Consider the following 16,625-nt stretch of genomic DNA (forward strand, 5'->3'; position numbering starts at 1 on the left):
CCGAAGTACTATCCGGACGCAAAAACTGTTTTATGAACAAAGTAACAAGCCAAGTAGATTATTGGCCAGAGCCACTCAGCAACGTAAACTAGCTACCACAATTCACCACATAGTAGACCCATCACGCACGATATTTACTAAAAACGAGGACATTGCTCGCCAGTTCCATTCCTTTTACAGTAAGTTGTACAACCTGCGTTCGGGAGACACGGATCATACCGCACAGTTGAACCGTCAGAAATTGATTACAGACTTTCTGAGTAAACACTGCCCCTCTGCTTTGTCGGCGGATGATTCACAAGCACTAGAGGCTCCTCTGACTAGAGGAATTCCTAGAGGCCCTTAAATCCACGAAAACAGGCAAGAGTCCAGGCCCTGACGGCTACACGGACCTATATTATAAAACCTTCCCAGACATCTTGGCACCACATTTTCTTAAAGCTTTTAATTCACTCTCTACCACTCCCTGCAACTCTGATAGGCTCCTAGAAGCTTATATTTCAGTGGTTCACAAAGAAGGAAAAGATCCCACCAATGTAGCTAGTTATCGCCCAATCTCCCTTCTTAATGTGGACATCAAGCTCTTTGCAAAAATTTTGGCGAACCGCTTGTCCCACCACATAACTGCTTGGATAGGCTTGGACCAAGTGGGTTTTGTCCCTGGAAGAGAAGCCAGGGACAACACCATTAAGGCCCTGAACTTACATACCTGGCTTACCTCCTCTCAACAGGAGGGCTTCTTTCTGGCGATAGACGCGGAGAAGGCGTTCAACAGAGTGGAATGGGACTATATGGACGCCGTCTTGATCTCATTAGGGCTTAAACCTCGTATGCAGTCGAGGCCATCTGTCGGACACCTTCTCCGTCCAAGATGGAACCAGACAGGAGTGCCCCCTGCTCTATATACTTACGTTAGAGCCCCTACTACGCTGCATAAGTGCCAATTCAGATATTAAGGGTATCCAGGTGAAGGAACGGGAATTTAAGATTGCGGCTTTTGCAGACGACGTCCTGCTTTTCCTCTCCTCACCGTTGACATCTCTACCCAATCTCCTACATACGCTAGAACACTTTAAACTCCTATCTAACTTGAAAATAAACTACTCTAAGTTCGCGCTGAATATATCCCTACCCACGGAACTGGCCGAGCAATGTCAATGTAGTTTCCCTTTTTATTGGAAAACGGGAGCCATAACCTACCTGGAAATCCAACTCCCTGCTGACTTAACAGAACGCTATAACAGAAATTTCCAGCTAGAACTTCATAACATACGTCAAGATCTCCGAAAGTGGGATAAACCAACCATCTCCTGGTTTGGAAGAGCATTCATTCTTAAAATGACAGTCCTGCCTCGGCTCCTATATAAAATACAAACAATATCGATTCGCTTACCACCCTCCTTCTTTAGACTGTATAAGTCCATGTGTAGGACTTTTCTTTGGTGTGAGAAACCCACACAGATAAGCTGGGCTAAACTGGTGCTTCCTAAAGTGAGTGGAGGAATTGGTCTTCCCGATCTCCAACGCTATTACTGGGCGGTCCATTTAGCGCGAGTAGTCGATTGGCGTCTACATAACCAATGTAAAGACTGGGTCTCTTTAGAACACCTGGTAACCAACTCAGATCTGTGTTATGCTCCATGGTTGCCCAACAGACACGTTTCACCAAAAGCCTTAACCCATCCACTGGTAGGAGCCACCTTACATGAATTCGAAAGGGCATGCACAGTACATGCAGTTTCAGCTAAACTCTACCTTACCACTCCAGTCAGAGGTAACCCAGACTTCCCCCCAGGTCTATCAAGTTCCTTTCTGAAAGCCGAATGGCCACACACGGAAATGTTAGTAAAACACTTCTTCTAAAGGGGACGCTTCCTTCAACAAACGGAGCTTGCTACGCTCTCTAACACAGGGACATTTCCATTTTGGTCCTACCTTCAACTTAAACATTACCTAACTGACCCGTCCCGTAAACAAAAATTTATAAAACCCCCTACAACCATGGAGTCACTCTGCACTCGCTCAACCCCCCAATGCCATGTCAATCTCCACGCTTTATCCGTCGCTATTCGATGAACCCTCCACACTCCTGCGTGCGGAACGTTCCTACTGGGAATCAGCCCTTGGCTCAGAGATTGACGAGGAGAACGGATATAAACTAAAAACCAGATGGTATCGAACACCGGACTTGATACACAAATTCTCCCCCTCAGTCCCTGACCTCTGCTGGTGGTGTGGTGTGGAGACGGGCACATTACTCCATATTTGGTGGGACTGTCCAGCGCTCCAGCCATTCTGGCGCGGAGTTCATGACCTGACAAAACATGTGTCATTACTCCCTCTGCAATTCTGCCCTGCGCAATATCTCCTGCATCTAAATAAACTTCCTAAAAACGTTATTATAAGTCGGTTGCCATGCACATGAATAATGCTGCAAGGATGTGCATATCGACCCATTGGAGGTCCACATCCCCCCCCCCCCTTCTGTCTCAGAATGGTTTAAAAGAATAAATCGTGTTGTCGAGATAGAGGAGCTAATATATATAGCCTTGGATAACATCTCCAAATTCACAACCATCTGGGAACCCTGGATTACTTTCAAAAGTTCCCAATCATACCAAGATCTCTAGTTGACTTCGTAATAATCCCCAACCAGGGTGACTCCACCTCTGCTAACAAAGCCTAAGTTAAATTCAATCCCAATTATGGGATATTTAAGGGTAATGAACTTTATAAGCTGGAGAGGGTAGTTGGTGATGACCGTTCACCCCCTCTCCTCATCTGCACTCCTCACTGTCTGTCTTGTCTTTTTTTTTTTTCTCCTCTCTTCTCCCTCTGCTCGCTTCATCCTCATATGACCATCTGTCCCATTTGCATTCCCTTTTCCCCTGTAATATCGCCCCTTGAGAATACACACTTCTAAACATCGTAGCCATATCTGACTGTTTACTCATAACTTAGAAAGGCATAGTCTTACTTCAATATGGCTCTGACTACCTTTATATACAGATGTGTATTACTTATGCAGGCTCATTGAGCCGTGACTGTATATACTACGTTTGTATTTTGAATTTTCTCAATAAAATCTTTATGCAACAAAAAAACAAAATAAAAACCAACAAATAACTTCAGGTGAAATACAGGACTCTCTGAAAACATGTGGTGTGGCTGTTTCAAGATGCACAATAAGGAGGCACTTGAAGAAAGATGGGCTGCATGGCCAGAAGAAAGCCATTACTATGCAAATGCCACAAAGTATCCTGCTTACAATACGCCAAACAGCCCAGAAACAAGCCTCAAACCTTCTGGCACAAATTGATGGCAAGATTAATGCAGTATATTATCAAAAAATACTGGAGGAACATTTGCATTCATTAGCCAGGAAGCTGCGCATGGATGTACTTGGACATTCCAACATGACAATAATCCAAAACACAAGGCCACGTCGACCTGTCATTGGCTACAGCAGAATAAAGTGAAGGTTCTGGAGTGGCCATCTCAGTCTCCTGACCTCAATATCATTGAGCCACTCTGGGGAGATCTCAAACGTGCAGTTCATGCAAGACAGCCCAAGAATTTACAGGAACTGGAGGTTTTTTGCCAAGAGGAATGGGCAGCTTTACCATCTGAGAAGATAAAGAGCCTCATCCAAAAATACCACAAAAGACTTCAAGCTGTCATTGATGTTAAAGGGGCAATACACGATATTAAGAACTGGGGGTATGTAAACTTTTGATCAGGGTCATTTGGGTAGTTTCTGTTGTGATTATTATTTTTAAAAAAAGTAAACACAGTTGATTGATAATAAATGGCTTCAGCCAAACACTAACCATGAGTGAAAGAAAAGTTTTTGTGTTATCAATAATATTCTCTGAAAAATGGCCAAGACATCATAAATTCTGTCAGGGTATGTAAACTTATGAGCAAAACTGTAGCTGTGCTGTCTGGTAGGTTTCTGTGGATCATAACTAGCTTCACAGAATTAAAAATCCATTGGCAGGTAAAGCCAATTTCTATATACTGCACAGTGGTGTAGTGGTAGCACTCTCGCCTAGCAGTAAGAATCCCAACCACGACACTACCTGCCTGGAGTTTGCATGTTCTCCCTGTGCCTGAGTGGGTTTCCTCCGGGTACTCTGGTTTCCTCCCACACTCCAAAGACATGCTGGTAGGTTAATTAGATCCTGTCTAAATCGTCCCTAGTATGTATGAATGTGAGTTAGGGACCTTAGATTGTAAGCTCCTTGAGGGTAGGGACTGATGTGAATGTACAATGTATATGTAAAGTGCTGCGTAAATTGACGGCGCTATATAAGTACCTGAAATAAATAAAAAATAAATAAAAATATACTGTATATGTAGTTCAACAATGTATCATTTGCCTAAAGTTCAGCATTAAATAAGCCCAATTATGTAAAACAGGGTCTTACCTCTCCAAGAACTTCAATGATCTCCCCAACTTTAAGTTCAAGTTCATCTTCATTCTGAGGAAGATAGCTAAAGGCAACTTGACACCTCCTCCTCCTTGTACGTTCACCTGTGTATATAATGAGAAAGAAGAAAATCAAAAAGTCACCCAATCTGAGCTTACTTTAATGGAACATTCTGAGTAGATAGGGTGGGTTTTTATTCACATTTTGTGTCCTTAGCATTACTATTACCAGGACTGACTCGTGCACTGTCACAGTACACAAAAGCCTGAAAAGCTGGCTTAAAAGATCCTGTGCAATGCTGAAATGCAGAAAACAGGGTTTAACAGACACATGGATGCCCACATACAGTACAATCAAAGTTTTACTATACAATAAATGCAAATATTAACGTGCTCTTGTCCTTTGTTTGGCTCCTCTCCAGATGTATACCACTTGCAGACCAGGCCTTTTCTGGCATTTTTTTGGTAAAAAGTTTAAATCAGTATTTTTTGCTAGAAATTTACTTATAACCCCCAAATATTATATATATATATTTTTTGGCAGAGACCCTAGGGAATAAAATGCCAATTGTTACAATATTGTAATTCACATGATATCTGTGCAGCGGTTTTTCAAACTTTTTTTTTTGGAAAAAATTAATTTTAATGAATTTAAACAAAACACAATATGTACCCAAATTTTTTTGTATAATATGAAAGATGATGTTGTGCCATGTAAATAGATACCCAACATGTCATGCTTTAAAATTGCGCACGCTCGTGGAATGGCGACAAATTACGGGACTTAAAAATCTCCATAGGTAACACTTTAAACGCCCTTACAGTTTACCTATTTAGAGTTACAGAGGAGGTCCAGCACTAGAATTATTGCTCTCACTCCAACGTTTACGGCGATATCTCACATGCGTGGTGCGAACACAGTTTACATATGCGTGCGCGACTTACGTATGTGTTTGCTTCTGCGAACGAGCACGGAGCACTTTTATTCCCATTACAAGGGATGTAAACATCTCTTGTAATAGAAATAAGGATGACAGGTCCTCTTTATGGAGAGATCTGGGGTCAAAAAGATCCCAAATCTCTCCTTTATCTCTAAAAGCAAAAGATTGAAAAAAAATATTTTTCCTCTTTTGTGGTTTACTTCCAACCTGGACCGGAATGGACGTCATGAGGTTGCTCCATTCCTCCACGGCCATAGAGGTGATCAAAGATGATCCAGTCTTTTATCACCTCTGATCAGCTGGCTGCACCGTCGGATCATTTCTTGGGCGAGCCGGCAGAATCGGTAAGCCTGAGAAACACCAGCGAGCGGAGGGAGACGGGGGGATTGTCCCCTCCTGACGCTTCTGAAAGCATTCCACAGATCTCATGAGCCTCTCAGAATGCTTTCAAGAGAAAGCCAGCCGATGGCTGAAAAAAACCAATACCTGGGTTATGGCTGATACCTTCAGCCATAATGCTGGTAAACCACTTGCAAACGGCAAGGTATATATACGTATTGCGGTCGGCAAGTGGTTAGGTCCTGTACACATGGGACGAATATTGGCTGAAATCAGCCAGTACAAGTAGATACCGGCTGACATTTGGCACGTGTACAGGTCCTTGTTTGACAGAAGACGATCTCACTGCTGACTTCTGTCAAACAAGCTTGCTGGAAAAGCAGCAGCTGATTGGCATTCGATCACAGCTCCCAGCGAATGGCTCAGAGCGCTGACCGGTGTGTTCTGGCAGGGGACGATCCCCCTGTGAGAACACGATAGCTCAGTGGGGAGATCGAAATTGCATCGTTAGTACAGGACCTCCTTGAGAGTTCCTCAGCTTTTTTTCGTTCAGCCCTTTGGGCTGAATGAACAAAAAAAAAACGTGCCCTGTGTATCAGGCTTTACCTTCATCCCAGGGCTGCAGCCCTTCACAGTGTTTTTATTTTTCATGGAAAATTTATACTAATCTGGCCATATCTGTACAATAGATCCCCAAAAATTGTGACCCACTGCAAATATCTGTGAGGGTTAGCATGTCAGTGTGAACCGAGGAAAGCTGGTTCACGCGACGATCAACTGGGATTGGTCCCAGCTGATCATGTGGTAAGAAGCCTCCGTCAGAGGCTCCATACCACAATCGGAGTTGCGCTGTGTCAGACTGACATACAGCACCTCCAATCGCCATGCGTTCCGGCTTGTTTTCCTGATCACATCATATGACATTTGATCAGGATAACAAAACCACTTTGTCGCCATCATATTGCTATATGGCGGGCAGCAAGTGGTTAATATAGGAAAGTGTTTTACTAACATTAGAAACTACAGCATACATGACACTGCATATTTTTATTAAACGTATGATCTACCGGAACATCCATCGACTCCCCCAGCTGTCGTCCTCCTAGAATGTATGATGCTTCATGTTTGCCCCCAAGTGCATAACTTTAAATTTATCGACAATAAACCTCATTTGCCACATAATTGTCCAATAAAAATTGTATTGAGATTGGGTTGTAAGCTGGAGATATCCTGTAAGGATGTTATTTCACTACATAGTATGATAGTGAGTCCCTGTCTCTGGGAAAATGGGTTTAAAATGGACACAGGATTCTCAAAGAGTCAGTTTGAGAAGCTCCAGCTGAGGTTTTCTCTGGATTTGGCAAGGCTGGATCAGGGCTGGAAACTTGAAGACTCCAAAGAGCATTAGGTGGGACAGAGTCTTTAGTCTTGTGTCGAGGTTTTGCAGAAATTCTACAGGGTGTGTGTGTGTGACCAGGTGCACACACTCGTTATAAGGCAGATCTGAGCATAACTAAGAGGAGGTGGAGTTGGTGTTGGAGCAGTTGCTGTAGCCAGAAGGTAAGTGTGCTCCTGTTTAGGAACCAAGGCAATAACCTTGACATGTCACTCCATGTGAGAGACGTTCCAGGTCAGTGGACTGAGAGAGCTGGGCCAGTTGAGAGAGTCTGGGAGACCATAGCTGAGACAACTGGGAGAAAGTCCTAGTGACTTGAGGAAACCGTGAGTCTCGGTGGAGTGAGAAAGCATGGAGTGTTAGGAGAACCCCTTCCTAGAGGCCATGAGTGGGCCTGCACAGCATGGTACTGCGACCGAGTCTAAGTGAGCCTTGAGAGCCAGGTTACTTGGCATCTTTAATTTGTTGCATTTCTGCTGGAGAATAACACATGTGTGGGCAATCCATGTTCCTGTTTGCTGTTAACTCACTGAAAAATGCATCTACTACTGAGCTAGACATCCCCCCATATTACAATAGCTTGGTGTCATCTGCAGTGCAAACACTGGAATGGTACTTTTAATACCAAAATCTATATCATTTATAAACATGTTAAAAAGTAAGGGTTCAAACAATGAATATTGAAATACACCACTAATAACCTTAGACCATTCAGAGTATGAATCATTAATCTGTAATCTCTGAATGATAAAACTTGTATTCCCACAATAGTGAATTTTTAAATTAGTGTGGTCCATTAGATGTTTATATTCTCTATTGTTTCTAGGTGTTGTGTAGCCTTCACAACATGCACAATGTTTATTTGGCGTAACCCACACGAAAACCATGGGTACACTGAGCAGAAGTGAAACTGCTTTAAAGCTAAAAACTAGTCTCTATGTCATTCAGTATATGGCTGGGGGATAATCTTCCTCCCAATTTGTTGGTTTGCATTCTGAGTTTCCCAAGCTTTTACTGGATTGCAATTTGGATTTTTATAGCCGATATTCCTGCCAATCAAATGAAGTATTATGTGAGTGTTCATCCTTTTCCTGCAGAGAAGAGATAAAATTCCTCCAACTCTCACAATCTATTTAATGCCTTAATCCAGCTAAGCGCTGTTGAAGTAGAATGTTGTTTTTAAAATTTTAATGAAAGTGGTGAAAAGAACAAGGAGGCAATATGTCCTTATTGACAGATCCCTGCGAGGCAAAGAGAGAGGTCAAGATGGTAAGTGCGATTATTCACATTAACAAGCCTAGAAGACGCTTATTTTAGAACACCGCCAGGGAATATGAAGAAACCTTCCATCGTCTTCTTTACTCTGCAAACACTGTTAGCTTGTAGATGGGTAGATTTTGGATTACCCTTTAGTTGTACCTATGCATTTTTAGTGCTTTTTGCATTTTGCAGATGCGCACTACAGAACGTGTTCCATAGGAAACCATGTTAAATGGATTGTAGTGCAAATCTGCAAAATGCAAAAAGCACTAAAAATGCATAGGTGTGAATCAGGCCTTACATTCAGATTCCAACTGTTAAATGATATGGAGGCTTGGCAAGTCAGTAAAAAGACATTATTCCATTGTGGTGAGGATGGATAACTCACCTAAAGAGGAACTTCACCCATAACAACTTGCTAAAAAATAATGTTCTTTAGTAAGAAACACGCATTCTACATTAAAATAACATGCTCCTTTTCCTGAGTAAAGAGGGTTTCAAATCCCACTGTAACTGAAAGAAAAACCCACAAAGGGGAGGGAGGCAGGAAGGACATCAATTCTACATAAATTATAAACAAATTAATAATTATGCTACCAAAATCAATGTATGTTGTAAATTGCCTCCAGCATTGTTCTTGTTTCTTCTTGTCGGAGGTTGCCATTTTGCTGAAGCCCAGAGCCCCTGAACAGCAGTAAATATTTAGGCTGTCAGCAGATCAGCCTCTACATTTTTGGCACAGTGCTGAAAAATAGAGAAAGCATCTAAGCATGTTCAGAGCAGGGTATAGGCACTTATTTTCCCTGTTTTATATAGCTACACCTGGAAAAGGGGCCAGCTTGAAGTTATCTAGCAGGACTTAATTTTCTGACAAAAGTTCCACTTTACCACCTCCTGCCCATGCTATAGCCGAATGATAGCTACAGCGCAGGCGTTAATTGCTGGGAGGGCATCAATAGAAGTCTTCCCATGCATGAGCTGCCTGCACGCCTGCACTGCCTGCTCTGTGATCACCTAGTCAATGAGACTCGGCTGATCACAGATCACATAAGGGGCAGGTCCCGGCCCCGTTACCATGTGTTCAGCTGTCAGCCAATGACAGCTGATCACATGATGTAAACAGAAGATCGGTAATAGGCTTTTTTTTCCCTCACGGCGTGAGGGGTAAAAAAGTGGATCACTGGCTTCTGACAGAAGGACATCGGTCCCAAACAGGTTGAGGCACTGCTGCTATGCAGTGCCCTCCTGTACCACCTGCCAGTGCCACCTACAGGTGCATATCAGTGCCGCTTACCAGTGCCACCTATCAGTGCCCAGCTGTGCAGCCCATCAGTGCCCAGCTGTGCAGCCCATCAGTGCCCAGCTGTGCAGCCCATCAGTGCCCAGCTGTGCAGCCCATCAGTGCCCAGCTGTGCAGCCCATCAGTGCCCAGCTGTGCAGCCCATCAGTGTCCATCAGCGCACATCAACGAAGGAGAAAAATTACCGTTTTCAAAATTCTATAACAAACTATGAAACTTTTTTTTTTCCAAAATTTTCAGTCTTTTTTCTTTTTAGCAAAAGATAAAAAAAACAGCAGTGATTAAATACCACCAAAAGAAAATTTGATTTGTGTGAAAAAAATGTCATATGAGTACAGTGTTGCATGGCCACACAATTGTGCGACAGCGCTGAAAGCTGAAAATTGGCCTGGATAGGAAGGGGGTTTAAGTGCCCAGTAAGCAAGTGGTTAGGTCCTTTCCCAGTATGGAACCTTAATACAGCGTAAAACAAAATCACCAAATAACATTTCTTTAAGAGTTTCTCGTAACTCACCTTAAAGGCAATGGAACATGCAGAAATTAGTTTAAAAAACTGCACCACTGATTTACAGGAGAACTACACCTTTGTAAAAAAATAATAACCTAAAATTAAAAATTAATAATGCGCCAGCCAAAAAAATGTGAAAAGAGCAGCCAGCACAACAATCAGACAAATTGTAACAAAAATATAATGTGGGTAAGTGTGGCGCTAAAAGAAATCTATATGTGCGTTATTGAGCAAAGCCTAACAGAATGGACATCTGGAAGACAATATGTGCAACAAAGTGTATTAATGAAACACGAAATGAATCGTATATAAGCTATATAGCTAGGCACCTATAAAGGTGAAAAGTGCAAAGTGAGAATAAAAGCAATCTGTGTGATGAGTGTGTTAATATAACACTAGAAAGGGACCGTATATAATCTGATAGCTAACCACTAACAAAGGTCTCTGTGAAATAGTTGAAGGGCGTAATCAAACGGTGAGTTAGCTAAATCATCTCAAAAGATACAGTGACAAAAAAATACATAATAAACTCGTGATATGACACAATAATAATATGGATGGCTATCCGTCCTGAAAATCCAGTATGAACGTATGGGTAACTGACATAATTAAAAGTCAAACATGTATAGGGAGATAGGTATCTGGAGATGTGACTGGGACCATCAACAATGACCGAGAGCGGTAGTATAGGGCCCTTGGATCCAGGGATGGCGTTCACAGGATACGGAATCCGACTTATATATGAGAGAAGTAGGAAGAAATACCCTTACCGGAAATGATGGACTCCCAAGCCAGCGGCTTGGGAGTCAAACAAGCTTGTAATGGAGCAGGAGGGCTGATTCCACGGCTGCTGAAGGCGATGAGGAAGACTGTGGGACTCACCAACCTGACCTCTCTGGTCTCAACAACTGGAACTGCTCACAGAAAGCACTGACTGGGTATAGATCCTCAGATAAGATAGGGATCAAAAAGAAGACTTCCCCATAGTGTAAATCAGCTATGTTAAAGCTTTATTTAAAAACGAAGCAATAAAACACACACTGGCTTAAAGATAAGAGTCAGGTGTAAGGTAATATAAAAAAGCGCTTAAATCAAATGGTGGCAAGACAGGCATAACAACCCGACGCGTTTCGTCCGATAGGACTTCAACTGGGGTATATGACTGTCTGCCACTCTTGCCTGTATATATATATATATATATATATATATATATATATATATATATATATATATATATATATATATATATATATATATATATATATAAAAAACGTATGATTACCAAATAATAGCAGCTGTTCGCGCCATGTATATCGCCACTTCCGGGTCGCCGAAGAGTGGCATCAACATAAGCAATCAGCCTATCACCATAGCTCTAAAGCTGGTAAGCATTTTCTCTGACCCAGCCATGACTGTGTCAGTTAACTGTATATGCCCTACCTACAGTCCTGGTATTGTCCCATATCATCTGAATAGTTCTAAAACAACACAATTAACGTTTGTTAAAATTATAGGAATGTTGGAGATCATAATAATATTTACTGAGATGATGACTTACACCAATTGCGTGACACCATGCCCACATTTTGCTGATCAAATATCTGCCCACCATAGTCGTAACTGCTGTCTACATATTCTTACAAATGCCCCTTTGTTGCCTTCATTATGTCATGATTGCCCGTTTATTGTTCCCAAAATGTCAGGATTGTAGGTTTGTTGCCCATGTGTTGTAATATTTGCATATTTGAAGACTATGTATTGTCAGTTTGTCATTTTTTTCTCAGAGGGCAATATTACTATAATTTAATCTCCTGTATGGGTATATTAAAATGATAGGGATGTTGGAAATCATACTAGTATTTACTGAGATGATTACTTACACCATTTAACCATGTTTAGTTGTGTGACACTGTGCCCACACACATTTTGCTGATCAAACATCTGCCCACCATAGTTGTAATTACTGTCTACACTCTACATTGTAGGTTTGTTGCCCTTGTGTTTTAATATTTGCATGTTTAAAGACCATGTACTGTCAATTGGCCATTTTTTTTGTTTAGAGAGCAATATTATTATTTATTATATCATCACTTGCAGGTCTATCACTATCAAACCACGCCACTGTTAGTCCTATATGTTGCCACATGTGCACCACTATTAAACCCTGCAATTGGCGCAGAACATTGCCACTATACTCTCCATTTTGGCTATTAGTCCTTCCTCCTGCCCCTAACTCAGGCTTTTCAACTTTAAAAAGTTCCCAGATCTGCTCATCATATGCATGCCCTGCCCTTCATTTTGCCTCTGGCCAGTCCAACGCTTATCACAATCTGTACAAAGATCAGCAGAGGCGCAGAAAACATTGCAGGAAGGTGCAACTGCACTTCAGGGTCTACCTAAAACCTGACTGGTGCTCCTGGAGTTGTGCAGCGGCATCTAGAAGAGGGTTACTAACTGCAGAAGATAATCTGCCACGCAGGGGGGTTGAGGGAGGGGCATGCAACCGAACATCCTTACCCCAGGCATTGGATGACCTTGTCTTGGCACCAACTACCAGCTTCAAAGTTTCATCACTGAATCTGAAGGTACCATGTTAAAGCTTGTTAAAGGATTATGTGGCATATTATGATTTCAAGTCTTTTGCTGCTGCTGAATTTTATGTAGAAAAAAATCCATCATCACTAAAGTCTGAAAACCCAGACGTGATTTACAAATGGTATCTGTCATCAATAACATTACTCTCTGTAGCGGGATTATGGCTCTAATGAAAACCCACTTAACATTCACTATCCTCAGACAAGTGATATCTATTTAAGTGAACTGTATTATTTTATTATTATTGTCAGCGCTGAGTAAGAGCAATAAGTGAACAGAGCTAAAAAGGTTTACCTTTATCACCTTCCAGTCTGCACAATCTGACAGATAACCTGAATATTGAGGCTAACACGTAAAGTTATTCCAAATACAATTACAGTATTACCCTTTGGAAAAAAACATTTCTGCAATAATTTTTTAAAAGGCGTTTACATATTTCGTAATAAGGTAATAGCAAACCAAACTGCGCACACACAGCTGTGCTAACAAAATACTTTGAAATAGACAACATACACAACATAATTTCGAAGCTAAAAAAGCGCACATCTCCCCTCTGGGAATCCCTACACCTTCTCCCCAGGTGTCTCAAATATACGTTGACAATAGAAAAATTAAAAAAAGCAACTCTTTTACATCAGCTATCACCCCCTCCCTCCTTTCAAATACACAGAAGCGAACATACATCATACACCCATAGAAAGGTATGGGAACTCAAAATTTGGGGAATGCATACATCTTTCTAGCAGGTCACAGGGTTGGGAGGGGGAGATACATTTCCAATGTCGGATAGCCAAGGTTGCCAAACCTTCTAAAAATTTGAGGGACATGCTCTGCTTCTATAGATTCATTTATAAATGTAGGTAGATCATAGATAAGCCCTACCTTCTGAGTAAACTTAAGTGGCCTTCCAATCACAAAAAAAAGTAATTTTCCACATGTAAAACAGTAAAAATCTGAATGAATACATTATAAGCAATTAAAAGTTTAAAAGGCCTCCAGGAAACCAAGCAGACTGACCTCTGAGGTCAAAAGTGGAATATTTGAGTCCAAAACTCAAAGTACATGATTTACATGAATAAATTACTACAGGTAAATTGAGTGGAAGTTCTATATTTGTAAAGTATTTGTTACCCCAACATTTCATATTCTTGATATGTGCCTGCTGTACCATATACTTGTGTTAAAACGTATCTTGTTCTCTTTGTATTGACCTTACTAGGCAAAGAAGCACATCCAACCCAGCATGGTCATTTTTCAGGCTGTGTTGGGAGAACAGTCTGCCTGTCCTCCAGTGGTCAAGACTTGGGCTGACACCCCCGCACAGGGGAGATCAATGTATCACTGTTCCTCTGCCTTCTGCCGACACGCCTCCACCCACACTTCTCCAAGCCTCTTATGCAGCTGAGAACAGGGGTAAATCACGTATGGAAAAAAAAGAAAGAAAAAAGTATGTATAATACACACACACACACACACACACACACAAATGTTTTGCCTTGCATTTCTATTTTAACCACCCCCTTCCTGGGCCATAGTCAAAAGACAACCTCGGTAGAAGGTGACATACCGGCATTATGGCTGTAGCAATATGCCATAACCCCGGTATTGTTTTTTTCAGCTGGCAATTCTCTAACCGATAAAAGTGGTCCAAGCGGAAGTTTTGCTGCTGGATTACTTTTAGAAGCAATGAGAGAGGTCCCCCCCCCCCTCCCGCCACTTCTCGGTGGTTTTCAGGCATATCTGGTGGATTGGGAAGCTCAAAAACCGATCCAGTGGTTGCGGCTGCTGGTCACAGAGATGAGCGGAGGAAAGATGACCTCCGCTCATCTCTGTGGACTACGAGGACCAAAGCGACGTCATGACGTCTCGTCTGGTTCCGGCCCATTGTAAACAAGCCCATTTTTTTTTTAAAGCATTAGATCAGCGGTTCTCAACTGCTGTCCTCAGGACCCACTAACAGGCCAGGTTTGCAAGATAACTGAAATACATCACAGGTGATATAATTTGCTGCTCAGTGATTGCAGTATTCTAGTCTGCATCTCCCCAAGGTAATAATTAAAATTTGGCCTCTTAGTGGGTCCTGAGGACAGGAGTTGAGAACCACTGCATTAGATCAATGTTTTTATTTATTTTTTTATCTAATGCATTATATTGTAGAGGAGAGAGGTGGGGTCTTCTTGACCCCACCTCTCACCATGAAGAGGCCCTGTCACTGCTTATTTCTATCACAAGCAATGTTTGCATTCCTTGTGGTAGGAATAAAAGTGATCAAAACATTTTTTATAGGGACAGTGTAAACATTTTTATAAAATGTATTAAAATAAACACAATTTTAAACAGCCCCCATTCCCCATGTGCTCACGCGCAGTGGATAACACATACGTAGGTTACGCTCACATATGTAAACAGTGTTCAAACCACACATGAGGTATTGCCGCAAATTAGAGCAATCATTTTAGCACTAGATCTCCTTTGTACTGGTAAGCTGTAACAAAATGTTAACGCGTCGCCTATGGAGATTTTTAAGTACCATATTTTGTGCAATTTTAAAGCATGACATTTTACAAGGTAAACGTTCACATATACTTTAAAGTGTCACTAAACCCACATCATAAAAAAAAAAAAAACTATCACTAAATGGTGTATTACATGCTGTTCATACTCAGTCACTATGGGATTCATTTTTGGTATGCTGCAAAAAAACTGTTTGATCTTACTGCTCTAGTCTATCTCCCCCTTCTATATCTATATATCGATAGATAGATAGATAGATAGATAGATAGATAGATAGATAGATAGATAGATAGATAGATAGATAGATAGATAGAAAAGGTACTTTGATTTTTTTTTTTTTAGCTACAATAATAATTACAGTGCCATCATCCATATACAGAGATAGCATGGACAATATAAATTAAACACTGTGTTTAGTGTCACTTTAACAGTTGACAGAGATGATTTTTTTTCCTCTCTAAGGTTTTTTTTCATGTTAATTAAAAATAAACCCTTGTTTGATCACCTCCCCCACATCTTCACAATAAGTAATGAACATCTGGTATGAACACATCAATTCGGATAAACTAGCATACTATGAGCATTTCAAGAGGAAAAGCATCAAACTTGTGAGGCAATTTATAGCAATCAGTTTCCATTTTAATTCAGAAATATGATTTCTGATAGGTTTCTACTAACTGTGTTACTACACCATTACTGTTCTTATTGCCTTATAAAATATTTACTTGTTTAAAGTGAATATAAGCCTGATTCATGAAATTTGACTTAAGCACATTTATCTGTAGTGTTTTCTTATCTCTCGTCAAAGCCTTGTGTCTTTCTGCGGTTGTCCGTCAACCAAAATAAAACCAGCCTGAAATTTGTGTCGTGGGAGGTTGCTATAAATAGATTAGTAGAGAGCTTGACTTGTCACAGCACAGCTCTGCAAGTCTCTGCCTATGTGGATGGGGCTGTTTGCCTTTCCTCTAATCAGCTGTCTTGGCTGTATGACAAGAATCCACTCCCAGTGCTGAACAGGAAGAAAAAATCTGTAACATGATGTGAAATTTTAAAGAATATATAAAGCTGAAGACAGCAGATTTACAAGTAAAACTTACGTAGGGAGATTTGTTTAATCTCTGAGGCTAAGAAGAAGGAAGATCTGGACAGCCGCACTCCGATACAAATGCCTTTAATTGTAAAAAATAGTGACAAAAGTTCATACAGCAGCAGGGTACAGGATGAAATAGCTGACGCGTTTCACACTTTCAATGGTGCTTAATCAAAGCTACAATCATCTGAGGCTGTTCACTTCACCGGGTATAGGAAAGGGTTTACATTCACTTTAAGCTCAATCTGCT

The 16,625-nt window shown here is 41.2% G+C and overlaps 1 protein-coding gene across 3 annotated transcripts in view; it reads right to left on the reverse strand.

Moving 5' to 3' along the window:
• The window catches only part of SH3KBP1 (SH3 domain containing kinase binding protein 1), a 529,030-nt gene that overhangs the window by 275,223 nt on the left and 237,182 nt on the right, over positions 1–16,625 (reverse strand). For all 3 annotated transcript variants that reach the window (XM_073616470.1, XM_073616471.1, XM_073616469.1), the window contains exon 4: positions 4,431–4,537. In XM_073616470.1, coding sequence (XP_073472571.1) covers positions 4,431–4,537 — 107 coding nt within the window. The remainder of the gene's footprint in view (positions 1–4,430; positions 4,538–16,625) is intronic.

Source organism: Aquarana catesbeiana, linkage group LG02, assembly GCF_042186555.1.
Source record: "Aquarana catesbeiana isolate 2022-GZ linkage group LG02, ASM4218655v1, whole genome shotgun sequence".
NCBI classification, from domain to species: Eukaryota; Metazoa; Chordata; class Amphibia; order Anura; family Ranidae; genus Aquarana; species Aquarana catesbeiana.